This window comes from Rhincodon typus, chromosome 15 (genome assembly GCF_021869965.1).
Source record: "Rhincodon typus isolate 14 chromosome 15, sRhiTyp1.1, whole genome shotgun sequence".
NCBI lineage: Eukaryota > Metazoa > Chordata > Chondrichthyes > Orectolobiformes > Rhincodontidae > Rhincodon > Rhincodon typus.
Window position 1 is genome coordinate 32,897,798 of NC_063346.1, and position 20,613 is coordinate 32,918,410.

The 20,613-nt window shown below is 38.3% G+C and overlaps 1 protein-coding gene across 1 annotated transcript in view; it reads right to left on the reverse strand.

The window, feature by feature from the left end:
• The window catches only part of LOC109912027 (ninjurin-1-like), a 31,311-nt gene extending 29,472 nt beyond the window's left edge, over nt 1-1,839 (reverse strand). Inside the window, exon 1 of the mRNA XM_020511405.2 lies at nt 1,708-1,839. Within this exon, the coding sequence (XP_020366994.1) occupies nt 1,708-1,824 (117 nt within the window). The 5' untranslated portion in view covers nt 1,825-1,839. The remainder of the gene's footprint in view (nt 1-1,707) is intronic.
• Nucleotides 1,840-20,613: the final 18,774 nt, after the last annotated feature.

Sequence of the window (20,613 nt, forward strand, 5' to 3'; positions counted from 1 at the left end):
GGACCCGAAACATTAACTCTGTTTTCTCCTCCACAGATGCTGCCAGACCTGCTGAGCTTTTCCAGCAACTTTATTTTTGCAACTATGTTATATGCCTTGGTTTGTCTCTGTGGAGAAATCTGGACAGCATTTTGTTTTGGGACAATGACTGTGATTTGCTCTGAATTCATTAAGTAATGATACTGGCAGTTTATTATCAGTGAGAATTGCTGGCAATGGTAAGGCTTATTGTATGAAGGGTATGACAGTTACTGAGTTAAACTGAGTATTCTTTGGATCAGCTGGTGTTGTTGTATTTAGAAACATACAGCCACACCAGGACTAATACCATCTAGAAGGACAAGGGCAGCAGATATGTGGGAACACCACAATTTGCAAGTTCCCCTCCAAGGGATTCACGATCTTGACTGGGAATTATATTGCCATTCCTTCAGAGTCATTGGTTCAACACCCTGAAACTCCCTTACAAATTTTGAGTCTTCCCAAATCAAATGCACTGCAATGATTTAAGAAGGGAGTTCACCACTATCTTCTTAATGGCAACTAGGGAAAGGCAATAAATTCAGATCCCATAAATTTATTTAAAAAAAACCAAAGGCTTTCCAAAAGCATTTTTGTCGATGTTATTTTGCTTTCCACCTGAATAAAACAATCTTTGACAACTCGAGAGAAAAATATTTCAGATCCACAATGTAAGGACTCTGAGCTACACTTTTTATCTGCTTATCTCCATTCAAAGACAAGCAATGAGCTACAGCTGCATAATCATGAAAAGTATTCTTACAATCATTCTGCAGAAGAGGGCGTGTAAATAATTGATCCCATTTTCAGGAATAAAAATAAATTCCTCAGTATGTGCAAAATGAAGTTTACACTCCATGCAAAACCCTAAAGGGTGAATGAAATGCTTTTCTTCTCTATTTTGCATGTTTAATTGATTTCACTGTTCTAGAGCAATGATTGCATAAACAGAATGCAGCTTTTAACACAAAATACAGTTATACACACTACATACATGCTTCAACATTTGTGAAATATTCTGCATATATCAGAAATGTGCCCCATTTTGGTGGTGATTGTGCTATTAGGAACCAGTTAGTGAAAATCAGCTCCTCCAAAGAACTTCACTTGTTCTGCCTTCATTGACAGCCTAAATTATGACCAGTATAAGCAGACATGTACAGAAGCCATTCAGGAACAATCATAGAATTAAATTGACACATTTCAATTATAATCTGCATCAGATTTTAACATATAAATCCACAACAAAACATTAGGAGATCCTACCAGTGAAATACAAAAGCTGATGATTACAAATGTCAGAATTTTGCAAAGGGATCAGAGTAAATTAAATCTGTGACCTGCTGAAATCCACATGAGCCGTGTTTTATGATGTTCAGTCTTTAAGCAGCTTCTCTAACTTATAGGGGGAACAAAAATCAGAGATTTTATTCTGGAAAGTTTACTGGCGATGTGGGACAATGTAAAAATGCATCCATGCGGACTTACATTCATGCATAACTGGCTTGGATTTCTAGCTGTACTTTATCAACATCCATCACAATGTCATGCACAATGATTTTAATGTTGTCACTCTCCTGGTATGCAACTTCCATTTTTTCTACTTCATAAACTATTACATTTTTTCATGCTTGACAAATGCATTACAAAAACTGGTTTCCAACTCCTACTATAATATATACTTACATTTATTCTGCTTTCTTCATTGGAGCTTTGCTGAAAGAGAGGCTCTTCATCAGTAGATATATCACTGCCATCACTGTGGGAGTTACGGTGCATATTTCTCCAAATTAAGGTGCTCATCCTGTTCTTATGAACAAGCTTCCTATCAGAGAATCAAAAGGAAACATGAGGTTTTATGGATGCACACTCCATTTCTAAATCCTTCTGGAATTTTTATAACCAGTTGTTAATACAGTGAAAACAATGTACTTTGTAGCTCATGTACATTTCAGGAACTTTAAACCAGGCTTACCATTCACTGTACCAATGACAGTAAATACAAGGTATGAATGTGTTATAATTCTGGTAGTTTCTTCATGCATCATGGTGTGAAGTTTCTCTTTTGCAGTCACTGTGAATAAAAGCTGCTGACTCATACAAGCTGTTGAAAGCTTTTAGCTGCCTCTAACAATTTTTTTGTGTCCTTTGCTTCCTGTTATTAACTCTTCTTTACATATTAATTAGGCTTGGTGAATATCACATCAACAAATAAATTAAAGGCACAGTGTTCTCAGAGAAAAAAATCTCAAATCCATTTCCATTTTTTACAAACACAGAAAGTGACAATATTTAACTGTTTCCACATGAACTATAATGGTGATTTGTTCATCATTTTCACATTAACAGCAACGTGTATAATATATAAATATTTTCTTTTTCTCAGTATCCTTCCAAAGTGATTTAAAGTTTTCTAGACAACCCTTTTGTTCTTTTGAATGTTTCTAAATATAATTATAAATTGATCAAGCTCAGTTCCATGAATAGGTAATTGATTAAGCTCAATTACATGAATAGGGAAGATCTCAAAACCCATGAGTGAGCTGTAGAAGTCTTATTGAAGGTTACTTCAATTCAGCCAGGTTACCAAGTATATAGTTGAGCCTTACAGACTAAGATTCCTGAGTTGGATCACCAGTCAATTAATTAAATATTTATTCTTATCAAGGGAGTGGCAGAAGCTCTGGACTGTGCTTTATAAAAGGAAACATTGATCAGAATTTCTGATCTTGACAGTATGCAGTGACCCATGTTGGAAATAAATGTGTGTGGACTTCAGATAATCAGAGGATCAGACTAAACCCTAATGTCATTATAAGGAATAGTTGCCAGCACTTTCTTAGTCAAAGCTTTCCCTCAAGTATGAGACAGCACCATTTGAACTGTATCCAACAATGAGTGAAGGCTTTGAAGAATATGAAAGAAAACTGGTGATTTAAAAGAGGAAAGGAATAAAATAAATTCTCCACCCATTAGTTAGATGTTGGAGTGAAAGCAGGGTTTAGATCAATCTTTCATCATTTGAGTCATTACACCCTATGTTTAATTGACAAAAAAAATCACAAAGGCTTCAATTCTTTCATTTTAGTTTTCAAATGCAACTCAATTGAGACTCAGTGCAGTGATTAACCCGGAATTAAAATTTCTACTGATAAAATTTAGAATAGGCTTGAAAGTTGCTTTGATTGTAGACGTTCTTTTTTCTGGAAATTAATAATACATTTATGTTATAATGTATTGTGCAATATAACAAAACTTACTAATATCTACAGCTTCAAACCATTGACATTAATGTGCTAAATGCGTCCTTCAATTGTCAATATTATTGTAGCTTTATTTTTGAATGTTATCACTTGGTGCCAACGTGGCAGAAAGGTTCTGCAATGATATTGTCCAATCTTTCAGGTAACTTCCTGCTCCACTTGTCAGTTATATTTTGAACTGAAATTACGGTTTAAATCAATTTCATCATTTGAACCATTCCATCTTATGTTTATTTGACAACAACATAGCCAAATGCAAAAATACTGTTTCCACTGTGTTTTTGAAATTGTAGTCAAAAAATAATTGATACCGTGGCATTGCTAAAATAACTCATTAATCCCACTAACTAAATAGGAAATTGTAGACAGTTGTGACTCGTTGTAAATTGCTTAAGTTGCAAATATAATTCCTTTGTAATTACAATTTCTTTGCAATTTGTAATGAGAGCTGACTTTGCAGGTCTGGTGAAAGATTGACTCAATAAGGAAGAGGCGCAGGAGACTCTCACAAAGAATTCAAACTAATTACCAAAGACACAAGATCACATTAGCATTTTTAGTAGCTATGGTTTTCTTCTGGCAATTTGTTTTCAAACTGGAAAACAATCACTGCTTGCATTAATATAACATCTTTACCACTCAATGTCATCAAACAAAACCTAACATAAAGCTACATAAGGAGATTTTATGGCAGATTTGCAAAAAATTGTCAAATAGGTAGGTTTTAAAAGGTGAAATGTAAAGGAGTTAAGAGAAGTAACAGAGTTTTAGAAGGGAATTGTAGACATAGGGCTTTGACAACTGAAGGTACTGTCATGTTGGAATAGTCAAGTTTCCAAGTCACAGAATTTCCAGGAGCATGTGGGTTCAGGCAGGAGGAAGAAGCTCAGTGATCATGACAACATTGGATCAATTACAATACGAAGGTTCCATTTCTGAAAGTTTTTGTCAAGAATCTTGGAGTCTATGGCAATGGAACTGAGTTTTGCGTTGGAGCCTGAAGAAAATGCTAGGTTACCCATCTGAATCGGAACACAACTTTTATTCAGAAGTTCATTTTGGACAGAAATTGCAGTGCCTAGATTCTTCAGGAAAAAACATTTTTGTCATAAACAACACTTGGCATGCTATTTCTCCTGGAGCGGAGAAGTTTAAGAAGAGATTATGCAAAATTGTACAGTATTTACACCTCAGATACAGGTCATTTGATCAACAAGTTTTGCTGTTTTTTACCCTCCAGCCGGTACTCTTCCCTGATAGAAAGGATGGTGTCATAGAGTTATAGAATCATGGACTTACAAAGCATGGAAACAGATCTTTCGGTCCAACCAAATCATGCTAAACATAATCCCAAACTAAACTAGCTCCACCTGCCTGCTCCTGGTCCATATTCCTCCAAACATTTCCTATTCATGTTTTTGTCTAAGTGTCTTTTGAACTTTATAACTATGCTCACATCACCACTTCCTCAGGAAGTTCATTCCACGTGAACCACCCCGTGCCTTTTTAAAATCTCTCTCCTGTCACCTTAACAATATGCCCCCTAATCTTGTAATCCCCCATCCTAGGTAAAGACACCTAACTTTAACCTTATCAATGTCCCTCATGATTTTATAAACCTCTATAAACCTCTCAAACTCCTATGCTCCAATGAAAGAAGTCCCAGCCTATCCAGCCTTTCTTAAAACTTCCATACCCAGCAACATCCTGGTAAATCTCTTCTGAACCCTTTCGAGCTTAATAATATTCTTCCTATAACAAGGAGACCAGAACTGGACACAATGGCTGAGATATTTCTTCAAGCTGGGAATAAAAGACATAATTTCCCTCACTGAAAGCGGATATTTACCAAATTCCACCTAATTATTCCAGAGGAGCTGTGGGAAAACTGCAACAGAAAATGTGGTCCCAAAGTTTTATTTTCTCCCATTATATTGTTTATAAACAAGGGCACACTTACTGCAGCTTTGAGAAGATTTAAATTATTTAATTATTTTGCCTATTTAGATTATTTATACCATCATGTTGGCTGTTGCTGTTTGTTTTCCCAGATTTTATTAGCCCATTCCTCAATTCATTCAAAATATATTCTGACAGCACGGAAAATGTATGTGTCATCTTATTGTCTAGTTTGAGAATATATTGCATGACATTAAATGATGCTAAATTGGTACATAATTCTTATTTTATGTTCTTGCATACATTTTTAGTATATTTTCTTGAGTAACCAATTTCATTTATAGGTTGTTTATAAAATGCATCCATCCGCTTCGCTGTTTGTGGATAATATTCATTATTTTATACAATAGCTTAAGACTCAAATACCTGCAACTTTAATAATTTAAAGCAAATTGTCAATAATGTGACAAGCATTATTATTTTTCATAGAAACAATATACAGATTATGCACATCTAACAATAATTGCAGTGCAAGTGACAGATGGGATGATTTTAGCTGCTGTAGAAACATTCATTGACATAATTGAAACCAAATCCTCTTTTTGCGTAACTACTGCAATTTCCTTCTATCCTGATTTCTTACACATCTACCTTAAAACCTATTGCAAGATAAGAACATATTGTGCTGTCAGCACTTTTCCCTTTCTCTTCTTTTTCTTTTAAAATTGGTGCAATTGTAAGCATTGCCTCAGTAATCAATTTGTATCACTGAATCTAATCTGGCTGTAGTATTCATGTAAGTGAATAGGGTTGACATGTAGGTGCTTGAAAGAGGAGAACTCCCTCTTTTAATGGCATTGTGGGACTCCCTGCAGGAAGTGGACTGCAGAAATTCAAGAGACCACCTTCTCAATGGCAACTAGGGACAGGCAATAAAAAGTAATGTAGTGATGGGCAATAAAGCTAGTGATGCCCACATTTCTTGAATTAATTTTAAAAAGTGCCCAATTGAACAATAAATATTTTCAAGGGTTATTTGTTAAAACAACACTGAGCAAGAAAACTCATTGACTATCCATAGGTGTAGTTTTGACAACTCTGATTTAGTCATAGACACCAATTTTAGTAGAAAAGTATTTACATAGAATTATATCATGTCTATTTACTCAAAGGACATTTAAAAGCACTCAAACTAAATTTTTATATCAAACTTCGGAACTCTGGCATAAATTTACCAAATACAATGCATCTGAATGTAATGCCCAGGATTGAGCAGCACTTTAACTTTACTTGGGAAATAGCCGAGAACTTTGGCTTATGCGTCAAGATGCCCAGAATCAGTTCCGCCCAATACAATAGTGGATGCTGCTTGGCTTTTGCTATGTCTTGCCTGTTCATTGTTGAACTTTCTTTCTTCAACCAGTACAGGACAGCTATTCTGATTGCTCAGTTGACCATAGTCAGTGCTCCCTGCTCCTTACTATGTTGTTAGTTTTCCACGTGCTGAAATTCAGCATTTTCACTTGTGATTATACACAATTTGGCAGATAATTCATAGGCTCTAAGCAGTCAGTAAAACATGCAGATCAATTGAAATCATTTAAATAAAAATAAATACTGTGGATGCTGGAAATCTGAAATAAATTCAGAAAATTCTGGAAAATCTCAGCTGGGCTGACAACATTTGTGGAACAAGAAAAAGTGTTAATGCTTCCATAAGACCATAAGAAATAGGAACAGGACTAGGGCATTCAGCCCCATGATCCTGCTGTACCATTCAATAGGACCATGACTGATGCAATATTCCTTAAGTTCACATTCCTGCCTTTTTCCCATAACCCTTGATTCTCCTACTGATCAAGGATCTATCTCAGCCCTACATATACACAAGGACTCTGTCCCCACAGCTCACTGTGGCAAGGAGTTTCAAACACTCAAAACCCTGAGTGAAGAAATTACTCCTCATCTCAGTCTTAAATTAGCACTGCTTTATTCTGAGACTATGCAAACTGGTCCTACACTCTTTATAAAGGGAAACATCCTCTTAGCGTTTACCCTATCAAGCCCTTTAAGAATCCAATATATTTCAATGAGATCACTTCTCATTCTTCTAAACTTCAGTATGTAGTGTCTCAACCTGTTTAGACTTTGATCATAAGACAATCCCTCTATACCATCATCCTAGTGAACATTCTCCAAACTGCCTCCAATGAAATAATGTCTTTTTTTAAATAAGGGGACCAAAATTGCCCACAGTACTCCAGATGTAGTCTCACCAGCACCTTATACAGTTGCAGTAAGACTTCCCAACTCTTATACTCCATTTTTCTTTCCAATTCCCTTGAAATAAGGGCCAACATTCCATTAGCCTTCCTGATTACCTTCTACACCTGTGTACTAGCTTCTTGTGTATTGTGCACAAGTATCCATAAGTCCCATTGTGTTGCAGCTTTTCAATATTTAAATAATACTCAGTTCTTTTGTTCTCCTTTCAAAAATGAACAGCTTCACATTTCCCCCTCATTATACTCCACTTGTCAATTTTTTGCCCACAGACTTAACCTATCAATATCTCACTGTGAACTGTTTGTATCCCCTTTGCAACCTGCCTTTCCACCTATTTTTGTGTCGCCTGCAAATTTGGTTTCAGTCCCTTCACTTCCTTCCTCCAAGTCATTAATATATATAATAAATAAGTTGTTCTAGCATGACTCTTCTGTTCTGCACTGATTCTGCTCCCTGTGTTATCATTTTACCAAAATTCATACAACATGGTCAAATGCACATGTATATGTTATTTAGACATCAGTATCAAAACCACATTCTTCATCATGGTATTTATTATATAATAGGCAACTTTGAATTTCTAACCAGATGCAATATTTAATATTGCATTGGACAATATTGGGTTAAAATGCTAAAAACACAATTAATAATGCTTTTAAAAGGTTTCAGTTCACATGCATGGTGTAATATAATTTCAAGTGATAAAGTTATTTTGGATCTTTACAAGGGCATGTTTTGTATTTGGTTCTGAATCCATTTTCGGTATTTTACACTAGTTTTGTTTAATGTTAGGAATTACATTCTGATTACCAAATGTAGTCATACAATCCAAAAATAAAGTTTCCATTGTCAAAAAGCAATTGTGATTAATATTAGAAGTTATAGTGATTGCTTTAAATTTCATATAATGTTTGTACGTATAATGTTTACCATACCTCAAAATAAAATTTCATGACATGCATTGACCATGGTAACAAAGTAGATAGAATTCAACCATTTGAGAGATATCTGTTTTCGATTCTCAGTCTTGCCTTTCTTTTCTGCTTGAGCATTGATCTCAGCATCAACACTGAGAATAGAAATTTCACTTTTATTAGTTGTATTATTTCTCCAGCGAGAATTTTCTTGGCCTTGAAATGATATTAACATTTACTGTCTCTTGCTTTCGATTTTACTTGAGAAAACAGTAACAATTTGTAATGGAAACCTTCTCAAGGGAATTACTAAATGTTTATAACATTAAATCTTTTCAGTCTATTGAATAAAGTGTATTCCACCATTGCATTCTTGTAATAACAAGACATGGACAAACACTTCTCCTTGTTTGGGATTAAAAATGTAATTGGATACTTTGACAGGATTTGTGATTTAAGTCTTTTAGATTTACTGCAACTATCTGAAGATTTTCCTGCAGTCAGATTGGAACCAACTCGAACTTAGACTTCCTTCAATTCAAAGAGCAGTAAAGGGTCAAAATCATACCCAAAACTGATTAAAGTTTGACACTCTAACGAGGTTTCAATGCCAGTGAGTGAACAGCAATGACATTTTTCAATCTCAGTACCATTCTAGCTAAAGCCAGGAACTGAACGATCCAAAGACTTGGCTAGATTTAGTGACCCCTCTGGTAAGAAGCACTCATTCAGTTTACGATTGACATTTTGAATGGAAGTATGAAATGTAACAGGACAGGCGAATCTATTGCTGCATGTAAATAATCTGTAAACTGTCCTTCATCATTTAGTTTGCAATTTTTTCAGACATGTCATTGATATTGAACTAAATAAACTGTCTTTCACTAACAACATGTTGTTTGCATTACATTGCACTATATTCACGTCAATCCATTTGCTAAATGTAATTTGGGATTTACTCGATAATGGGATACTTACTTTACTCTTTGGGATTACCTGATTAGTTCATTGTGTAAGGAACACAGTGACCTTTTCCAGCTTCCGATATTTCTTGTATATTCATTCAGAAAGAAATGCATTTTTAAAAAACTTGTTGTAACTTTTGACAATGATCAAAGAAGTTAGAGTTCATAACTAATTTCTTTATTTGTTAAATTTAAACAGTAAATCTTCGAAAAATATTTTGAAGAAATTCCTGAGCGTACTTATGAGTCCTATGCATGACACATGCATCTTCCTTCAAATCACCCTTTTGTACCCAATGGAATTATGTCTTTCAATTGTTGTCATCTACAAGTTGCTTTACTTTTGGCTTGAACTTGTCTTTCTAATTAGAAGGCAATTTTTGTTCTTCTGTTGAACTCATTGCCAGAGGGCTGTGGAGGCTAAGTCATTGATTGTATTTAAGACACCGATAGATAGGTTCTTGATTGGTAAGGGGATCAAGAATTATGGGGAGAAGGCTGGAGAAGGGAGTTGAATAATTAAATGTTGGAGCAGATGAGATGAGTTGAATGGTCTAAATCTGCTCCTATGTCTTATGGTTTTGCTTTTATTAAAATAGAAGTTGTAGTATCTGGTTAGAAACAACTTGGGGCTGAAGAAGCCCAACACACCCTCAAAGGACATGGGCCAATAGCAAGTCAATTGGGGAAAAATGGCAAGGATGGAAAATTGAAACTGTTGTCATTCAGAAAGAAAGTGTGACTTTGCAACCAAGATTTAAACGATGAAATGAGAATCTCACTAGAGGCCAGTGAGAGGCCTGTTTGCATGTATTACATTTCATTAGCACCCAATCCTGCCTTACTTATTTGTGATTTCCTCTTCTCCCACATGCTGGAGAGGAACTAGATGCCGACAATTTCCAACATGAGTCAGAGGTCACTACTTGTCCCTTCCCCTGGCCTTGATCTTAGACAGTTGTCTCTAGCATCTCAGTCAAGTCAAAGGGAAGTTTCAAGGAAGAATGGAAAATGGACGTTCAGGGGGCTTTGATTATCAGGCTGAGTACATGGCTCACACTGCCTCATGTAACCAACATTGCCTTCCATCTTCATCCAGATCACAAATGTGCAAATGGAAATGCTAAGTGGCTCCAATCATACTCACAGTTAAATGTCTGAGCATGTGGGCTCTCACTGTGAGAGATGTGAGGCCATTCAGGGATAATTTCATTAATCAGGTACTTTTATGCTATAGATTGAAGACACTTGTATTCATTATACCCTGCATATGAAATGCATGCAGCGTCCAACTGTATTGGACACAAATCTTGGTCACAATCAATCTTGACCATGTCATTAGTCATTGCAGATAGCAGGTAGTCATCTTTGTGAAGCAGAAATGATCACAGGTAACCCTTAAATTGGAATTTGCATGCCACACTGTACAAAGACTTGCTAAAATTTCAAAGACCACATAAAGGCATGGAACTGATTTCCTCTCACTTTGAACTGTAAGTATTTCCAACATGGTCTTACATGCAATTCTGCCTTTCTTGGGTGATGTGAGGTGGGGTAGGGTTTGACAAGGTTTCAGTAGTCATATCACATTTATAATCTCTAACTGTATTTATGTGGGATGGTTTATGCTGCATACAATGCAGTAAGATCTCTACGATAAAGATCCACAGATTTCATGTAGGACCTTCTGCACCGCACCCCTCCCCACCCCACCCTGCCATACACACAGTATCAAGGACTATGGTAAACCACCATTTGCATAGAATGTGAAAGCTGAGTGATGACATACTAAGAATCTGTTCTGTTTCTGATATTCCCCACACTGGTGAACAATGGATCCAGCCATAGCAGGGGTCCCCGTTGCTGGTGCTGCAGCATTACAAAGGTACAGAGAAACTAAGCAGGAACCGATGCACCAATAATTCCAGGATAGCTGCAATGTCCAGTGCTTGCTGAACAGCCTCGACATAAAGAAGTTGCAGCTGAAGGTCACTTTGAGAGATATAGGAGGCCCAGACGTTCCTGGGCTCAATGTCATTACTTTGAGATTTGTGAAGCATATTGCCACCACAGCCTGTGGGTGTCACAAGACACCATCACATAACGATGCCATCTGCTGCTGTGGGGCTTGCAACCTGCAGTGCTGGATGTTTCCAAATAGCCACAGGAGACCTTTGCGGAACCTTGCAATCCTCACACCACAAATGTATTTAGGCTGTTTCCGATGCAATTTGTGATAGATCACACTGTGTCATTTGGTTTCCCCATGACAGGGTCAGTGCTACAGACTGCACACTAGGCTTTCCCCCAGGTGCAGGATCGTATAGACTGTATCCATGTTCATGTTGAGAGAACTACATCATAATACAGCTGACTGTGTCAACAGAAAAGTGTTCCACTCTATACAAGTTATCTGAGATCATTGGTAGCACATCTTCGAAGTTTGTACCAGGTACCCTGGGAGTTGCCATGATACCAACATCTTTGAGAACTCTCATGTTCCTGCTGCATTTCAAGGTCTGTATGCCACACAAAGATGGTTCCTGGGAGATGAGGGCTTCCCCCAAGGACCATGGCTGATGACTCCGTTGCACAACCCCTTGACTGAGGATGAGTGGAGATACAGTGCCATCATGGAGAAGATAGTAGACCTTCTCTGAAGCTGAAGTTCTGATGCTTGGATTGATCATGTACTGGCTTGCAGTATAGTCCTGAGCTGACACAGTGTGTTCTGTGTAATCTTAGCATGCTGTTCTCTGCACAACTGGAGCAAGCAAAGAGGGAACGTTGTGGATGCTGAAGAACTGGGACAGCAGCAGCAGTCTTCCAAGGAAGAAGGTGAGGCCATTGAGCAAGTAGAACATCACCTTCAGCATGATAGAGTGGTGGAGTGTCAGTTTAACAAGCCTCACAGGATTGAATTGATACAAACTGCCAACGGATATGAGACAGGTACAGTAATCATTTATTGACAACTAATTTGTTGTTGCTCCAAAGACAAGTGATCCCTGTCTGTCGCAACGATGCCACCCGAAGGTTGCAGGAACAGCAACACATATTCAACGCTTGGGAACCCTGCAGCCCAATGTTATCAATGTGGATTTCACAAGGTTCAAAATCTCTCCTCCCCCTACCGCATCCCAAAACCAATCCAGCTCGTCCCCGCCTCCCTAACCTGTTCTTCCTCCCACCTATCCCCTCCTCCCACCTCAAGCCGCCCCCCCATCTCCTACCGACTAACCTCATCCTGCCCCCTTGACCTGTCCATCCTCCCTGGACTGACCTGTCCCCTCCCTAACTCCCCACCTACACTCACCTTTATGGATGGGCGGCCCCATCCCCGCCTCTTCGACCTGTTTGTTTCCTCTCCACCTATCCTCTCCTCTATCCATCTTCTATCCGCCTCCCACTCTCTCCCTATTTATTTCAGAACTCCCTTCCCCTCCCCCTTTTCTGATGAAGGGTCTAGGCCCGAAACATCAGCCTTTCTGCTCCTATGATGCTGCTTGGCCTGCTGTGTTCATCCAGCCCTGCACCTTGTTGTCTCGGATTCTCCAGCATCTGCAGTTCCTACTATCTCTGATGCAGATTTTTCTGTTTTCTTTTTCTTTGCTTTTGCTGTTGTTCAATAAAGGATAATGGGCAGAATCAGATGAGAAGTCTAAGGCTCATCTTGGCATTGGAATCATCTTTTATCAGCTCTTTTGTCTAAGTTTGAACTAGGGGAGTAATGGATAAAAGAGCTGAATTCCAGAAGTGAGGTGAGAGTGACTGCCTTTGACATCAAGGGCACATTTGACTGAGTGTGGCATCACACCATCAAAATTTGAGTCAATGAGAACCAGGGGGAGAAAGAATCTCTGCTGATTGGAGTCATACCTGGTACAAACTGAGATGGTTGTTGTTGTTGGAGGTCAGTCATCTCAGCTCCAGGACAGCTCTGCAGGAGCTCCTCATGGTAGTTCATTAATGATCTTGCCTCCATAATAAGGTCACACGTGAGGATGTTCACCGATGATTGTGCAATGTTTAGCACCATTCGCGACTCCTCAATACTGAAACAGTCCATGACCAAATACAGAAAAACCTGGACAATATCCACACTTGAGCTGACAAGTAGCAAGTAGCATTTGCACCACAAATCTCACAATCACCCACTTCACTCAGATTCCGACCCTGGAGATTTTGACTGAGATTAAGTATATTCCTCTGAAACCAACTTGTGTAAAAGCATTAAATAGCAGATAAAATGTCCCAAAACACTGCTCAACAGTCAGGGCTCAACTTTAGCTGTTTGACTGAAGGGGAAGAGAGAGAGAGAAAGAGAGAGAGAGAGAGAAAGAGACAGTGAGAACAACTTTTGCTCACCCTGCTCTTTACCTTCTCTTAAGCCAAGTCCAAGGACATTTATCTACTTGGTTGGACACATGACATCTTTTTAACAGACAATATACTCTCAACAATTGATTGTATATTCCAAAAGTTAGTTTGAGTTATCTTACGCCTGCAGACATTTTAGCTATGGTCTCATAGCCTCAGGTATTTTTAATGTCCTGTTGCATTGTTGAATCCCTACTCTTGATGGGAAGGAAGGTATTTACATCTCTGCTGGAGCTTATTGTCTTTGGTGTCCTCAAGAACTTACATTTCACTTAAATGGAATTTGACTTACATAGTAATGCAAATTGGCAACCATTTTAATGTGACTCTGTGTCCCTTTGCTTCAATGAATTGTCTCTGTTTAGTTGAAACTGTCTTTTTTGAAGTCATATTGGACATCTGGCTGATTAAATTCAAAATTAGTATTTGAGAATTACATATCCTCTTGAAAATGCAGTACAATGTATCTGCAATTCATGCTCACAATGAGCAGAAGATTGATGCCACGGATCCCACCACATGACTTCCTGCCTTTAAGATTCACAAGGATCTACTCTACTAATGTTCAACGAGTGTGTGATCATTAGGAGTATGGGTTATGCAGGCTAGGGCTCCCTTCTTTGGCAGTCGTTATGCTGCTTTTATATTGCACTTCAGTTCAGAAACTGGCTGCATGATAATTGGATCTAGGACAATAAGGTTACAAAATTACAATGATGAAGTAAGGCAGCGTAGCAGAAGCATCTCATGGTTACTAGAAGTGGTTAAAAATGCACCTCGTCCCTCATTACTCACATCCAAGGGAAAAAGTGGCAACAAAAGAATAAGCTGAAACAATAAATCCTCCACAATAAACTAATCGGCAGTTGAAGATGTCAAAGTGATATAATATTTCACCCTTACACAAAATCATCTCACAAGGGGAAGTAATCAATATGGTACAGCTCTACCTATTATCAAGTCTATTCTTCTCATTGAATACAGTGATAGCACTTGTTAATGTTCTGTACTGATTAAGATAACTGCAGGTTATTCAAACACATGGGTCATTGTATTAAAATGTTCACTAATCTCTTTCTACCCTTGAATAAATTCTCATTAATTGAAAAACCAAGCATTTGTTACAAAAATTATTTTAAACATTTACCATCATAGTGATGCACTTTTAGCACACCCAGGGAAGTCTCTATGGGCATTCTAGGACCTGACATGCAATGTCTATTGTTTGATATAGTTTTGGTGCAGTTTAACTATGGCAGCTGTTTGTCCATAATTGCAATAAAGCAAATTAACAGGAACAATTATACATCATTAGGCTAACATGATAAACTGCTTTGATACATATGTACCTATGAATTAGGAGCAGGAGTAAGCTACTCAGCCTCTTGATCATCCTCCATCAGTCAGTAAGATCATGCCAGATCTGATCACTTCATATTCCTGCACTCCTAATAACTTTTCACCCTCTCCCTTATTTATCTACCCCTGCCTTAAGATTATTCAAAGGCTGTCCCACGGCTTTCCAAAGAATCAAGCGCTCCGAAAATAAATCCTCCTCATCTCCGTTATAAACAGGTGACCCTTATTTTTAAATAATGACGTCTGCTTCTAGATTCTCCCACAACAGGAAGCATGCTTTCCACACCCTCTCTGCCAAAACCCCGCAGGATCTTACATGTTTCACTCAAGTTGCCTCTCACACTTCTAAACTCCAGCAGATATAAACTTAACCTGTTGAATCTTTCTTCATCAGGCTGCCTGTCCAATCCAGGCATTAATCTAATAAATCTTCTCTAAAATACCTACAACATATTTTCGTGCTTCCTGAATAAGGAGATCAATCGTATTCATATGACTCAAATGTGGTTCCACCGATGTCCTGTATAATCTCAAGCGTAACCTCCTACTTTTGCACTCAATTCCCTTCACAACAAACAATAGCATTCTAGTAATTGTCTTAATTACTTTGAGTTACTTATTGGATTCTGAAGAAGTGTCATACCAGACTCAAAATGTTAACTCTGTTTCTCTCTCCACAGTTGTTGCCAGATCTGCTGAGTTCTTCCAGGATTCTTAATGCTTGTTCTCAATTACTTGCTGTACTTATATACCAACCTTTTTGTGATTCACATACAAGGGCAGCCAGATCCCTCTGTAGCTCAGAGTTCTTCAATCTCTCAGCATTCAAATAATATGCTTCTCTTTGATCCTTCCTCCCAAAATGGACAATTTCAAATTTTCCCTATTATACTCCATTTATCGGATTTTTGTCCACTCACAACTTATTTGCATCTCTTTCTATTCTCCTGATGTCCTGTTCACAATTTATTTTCCTGCCTACATTTGTATCGTCTGCAAATTCACTGAACATATCTCTTTTTTCTTTCATCCAAGTCAGTTAGAAAATTGTGAAAGCTAAGGCCCCGGCAATGATGTCTATGGCACACGACTAATTCCACCTTGCCAGGTAGAAATGACCGTTTTAGGCCTACTGTTTCTTGTTTGCTAGCAATCTTTTATTACATGTCAATGTGTTACTTTCTACACCATGAACTTTTATTTTCTGCCATAATCTTTGATATGGCACCCTAACAAGTACCTTCTGAAAATCTAAGTACTGTGTATCCACTGGTTTCCCCTTAATTCACACTGCATATTACTTCTTCAAAGAATGCCAATCAGATGGACAATGGTGATTTCCCTTTAACCAAACCATGTTGACACTTCCTGATGACCATCATCTTCTCTAGATGTCCTGATAAATGTCATTAAGAATGTACTTAAGTATCTTCCCCATGCAAGTTGTTAGTCTAACTGGTCAGCAGTATACTGCTGTCTGGAGTGAGATTGGCTGTACCAGGGCGGTTTGTTGTAGCAATATTTATGTTATGTTATCTCCTGTAACAGAAGAAACTGATGTGGATGATTTGGAAGAATCAAACAGACATTTATTACAACTAGCTATTGTGTATAAACATTATATTCTTCAGACTCAGAATTGGTTTGAGCTAGTAATAAGAAAAACGTGCTATCTGAGATAACACGGTGTAGAGCTGGATGAACACAGCAGGCCAAGCAGCATCAGAGGAGCAGGAAAGCTGACGTTTCGGGTCGAGATCCTTCATCAGAAATGGGGGAGGGGAAGGGGGTTCTGAAATAAATAGGGAGAGAGGGGGAGGCGGATAGAAGATGGATAGAGGAGAAGGTTGTCCTGGACTGACCTATCCCCTCCCTAACTCCCCACCTACATTCACCTTTACTGGCTCCATCCCCACCTCTTTGACCTGTCTGTCTCCTCTCCACCTATCTTCTCCTCTCTCCATCTTCTATCCGCCTCCCCCTCTCTCCCTATTTATTTCAGAACCCCCTTCCCCTCCTCCATTTCTGATGAAGGGTCTCGACCCGAAACGTCAGCTTTCCTGCTCCTCTGATGCTGCTTGGCCTGCTGTGTTCATCCAGCTCTACACCCTGTTATCTCAGATTCTCCAGCATCGGCAGTTCCTACTATCTCTAAAACATGCTATCTGTTGGGTTGTCATTTCAATAATAAAACAAGTAGATAGGGTTTACAAGACTAACATTTCAAACTTGAGTGCAATGCTTCGGAATTTTGACACTTATCCTGCTCTAGTGCCTGTCCGGCTGTCTGGAGAGGTTCTGGTCCGTTCTCAGCTGGAGAATTATTGGAGTATTCTTCCTCACTCTTTTTGTCCATGATTGGTGCATTGTACATTGATCTACGCTAGCTTCTGTTCCTTTGCAATATAACACCATGATCAGTAATGACTTTCTATGATCTGGGCTAGTTACATATTTTAGAGATGTTTGCTGATATTTGTCTTTGTATTTCTAATTTGCACTCTCTGTTCAGTGAGAGCTTTGGCAGTTCTCTACTTGTTTCCTCATCGTACATCTCTTCAACTTTCCTCTGTCTTTAAAAATGGATGTTCTGCATCTCAGAATAGTTAGATAATTGGTTGCTGGGGAAGGTCTTTCACATTTATCTTCTGAGCATAAGTTGTGCAGGGGATGGTAATCACTTCTGTGAAAAGCCGGCTTTATTGTTCTACACATAATGATCATTGATTTGATAGTACATACCATATGCTCTATTTCAGCATAAATACTAGGGCTATAATACAATTTGCGTCACTCCACTTAGTACAGGTCTTGAAATGGTATGCCAGTGCACTGCAGTCAGTTGTCAGAAACTCCCTGATCTGGGATGTTGAACGAACTGAAAGCAGCACTCATTGTGTCAATGACAGTCACACTTATTGTGTTGCTACATCATAAAACAATGGGAAATTTGGCAAAGTAATTCGTCACAAGGATGTAGTCTTCCCTGTACATTGTGAATAGTTCTGTTTCTACTTTTGTCAAAGGAGTGAATGGAACATTGTGTAGATGTAAAGGCTTATTCCACCGACGTGGATGATATGTTTAGCATGCCCCACATGCATTCATGAATTATTGAATATCCAGATTATCCCTGACCAATACATGGATTCATGGTCTCTCATGTGTTTGATGCTAGTGTAACATGGACATGATATTTTGGCATAATGCATTTGGTATTCGGACTTTATTGCTTTTGAAAATAACATGTCATGATATACCAAATTTATTTTTGTATGGTCAAAATAAACATATTTTCTCTAGGACTTTTTAATAATGTCACTTCATCATTGGATAATGATACTTCTACTGCTCTTGTAGCTACTCATCTTCTGCAGTTGCAGACTGCAACTGTTCACACTGGCTCTTGTCCAATTGTAGCAGATCAACCTTGGGAATGTAAAAACTGAAAGAACTGTGGATGCTGTAAATCAGGAACAAAAATAGGAGTTGCTGGAAAAGCTCAGCAGGTCTGGCAGCATCTGTAAAGAAAAAATCAGAGTTAACATTTTGGGTCTGGTGACCGTTCCTCAGTCACCAGACCCCAAGATGTTAACTCTGATATTTTCTTCACAGATGCAGCCAGACCTGCTGAGTTTTTCCAGCAACCTTGGGAATGTCTTCAACTTGGTAATTTAGATCAAGATGAATATCTTGGACTTTACATAGGTCAGGTAATCTGCTCAGTGTGTCAGTTATAATCATCCAGGTACATGCCTTATATTTCATTTCAAAGTCATATCCTCACAACTTGATAAATAGATGCTGCAAATGTTTAACATTGCAACTGCCTCGTGATCTGTTTCAATGCCGAATTTTTTGCCATAGTAAGTATATGTAAAACTGCATGATACCAAATACCTAATGTCTTGCATCTATATTTCAGAGGCTTTTTCCCAGAGTGGAAAGGTCAACTACAAGAGGGCATAGGTTCAAGGTGGGAGCAGCAAAGTTTAGGTGAGAAGTGCAGGGAGATTTTTTCACACAAAGGGTGATGTGTGCCTGGACACACTGCCAATGGAGATGGTGGAAGCAGGCACTTTGGCAACATTTAAGGTGTATTTTGGGAGACACATGAACAGGAGGTGAACCAAGGGATAGAAATAGCACATGGGCAATAAGTGGCAGGTCTAAGTAAGGATAAGGAATCGGTGCAGGCTTGATGGGCTGAAGGGCCAGTTCCTGTGCTGTATTGTATTGTATATTATATTGTATTGTACATTGAAACAGTTAGCTAGTGCAGAAGGCAGTGTTTTCTAACCAAAGACAATAGATGCATCTGGTCCTTTTTGCACATTGCAGAGCCTCTATATCACTTGGAGTCGACATTTGTTTAACATCTCCAACGTTAGATGGATCGACAGACTCCATGGGTGGAGTATCTGAACCTAAAGAAGTTTGAAACCAACAGAATGCTGGGGAAATTCAGCAGGTCTGGCAGCATCTGTGCAGACAGAAACAAAGTTAATGTTTCAAATCCAGTATGACTATTTGTTAGAAATGAGTTCAGAGCTGACTTCTGAAGAAGTCATCCTGGATTTGAAACATTAACTCTGCTTCTCTCTCCACAGAAGCTGCCAAACTGCTGATATTCTCTGGCATTCACAGTCTTTGTGTCAAATTTCTTGCATCTGCAGTGTTTTGCTTTTATTGACCTAAAGAAGTTTATCTAGCTTGCTTTGACTTGACAATTCATGCTGTTGTATTCCAATTCATGTTGTCCTGTTGTTGTCATCAGTATGTGGTCATGCCCTGCCTTTGTCTTCACTGTGACCATGATATCATGAACTATGCAAATACAACTGGGTCCACTCTCAACAGACTTATCCATGTGCTGCTTGAACATGCCTTGGTTAACTGATAACCTAAATGGTAATTTTTAGCAACAATACCATCAAAATAATGTCCTAAATATTGTAAACTCTGGATTTTTTCTGCTAAATGGACAGAGTTGTATTTGTGCTTCATCTAGCTTGGAAAATAGTCTCGCTCTGGAAAATTTAGTATTTAACTCTTCCAGCATTGGTATTTTGTGTGGACATTTTTAAGTGAAAATCTGAGGCATCTTGGATCTAGATATACTCTTACAACACCATCTTTCTTGAAATGCATGTGATGAAGCTGCACCAATCTGTATGGTGGTTGGGTTCCTAAACTTTGTCATTGCCCTCCATCTCATTCAATTCTGGTTGAAGCTTCTCCTAAATATGCATGTTGTATTTCCTTGGAGGATCAATAATTAGAGTTGCACGATCCTTAAGCTGTAATAATGCATCACCTTTAAAATTTCCAATCGTGTTAAATCTGTTTGGGTACAAACATTTGATTTCAGTGATTGATTCAATCATTGCACGTGTGGTCTGTTTCATCACAGAGGGAGTGGCTTAAATCTCACAAATTGTGACTATACCAAGATGTGTGTATACTCATAATCCTGCCACTGCTGGACTGTTGGTATCTATCAGGTAGAAGATATGGGAAACCAAA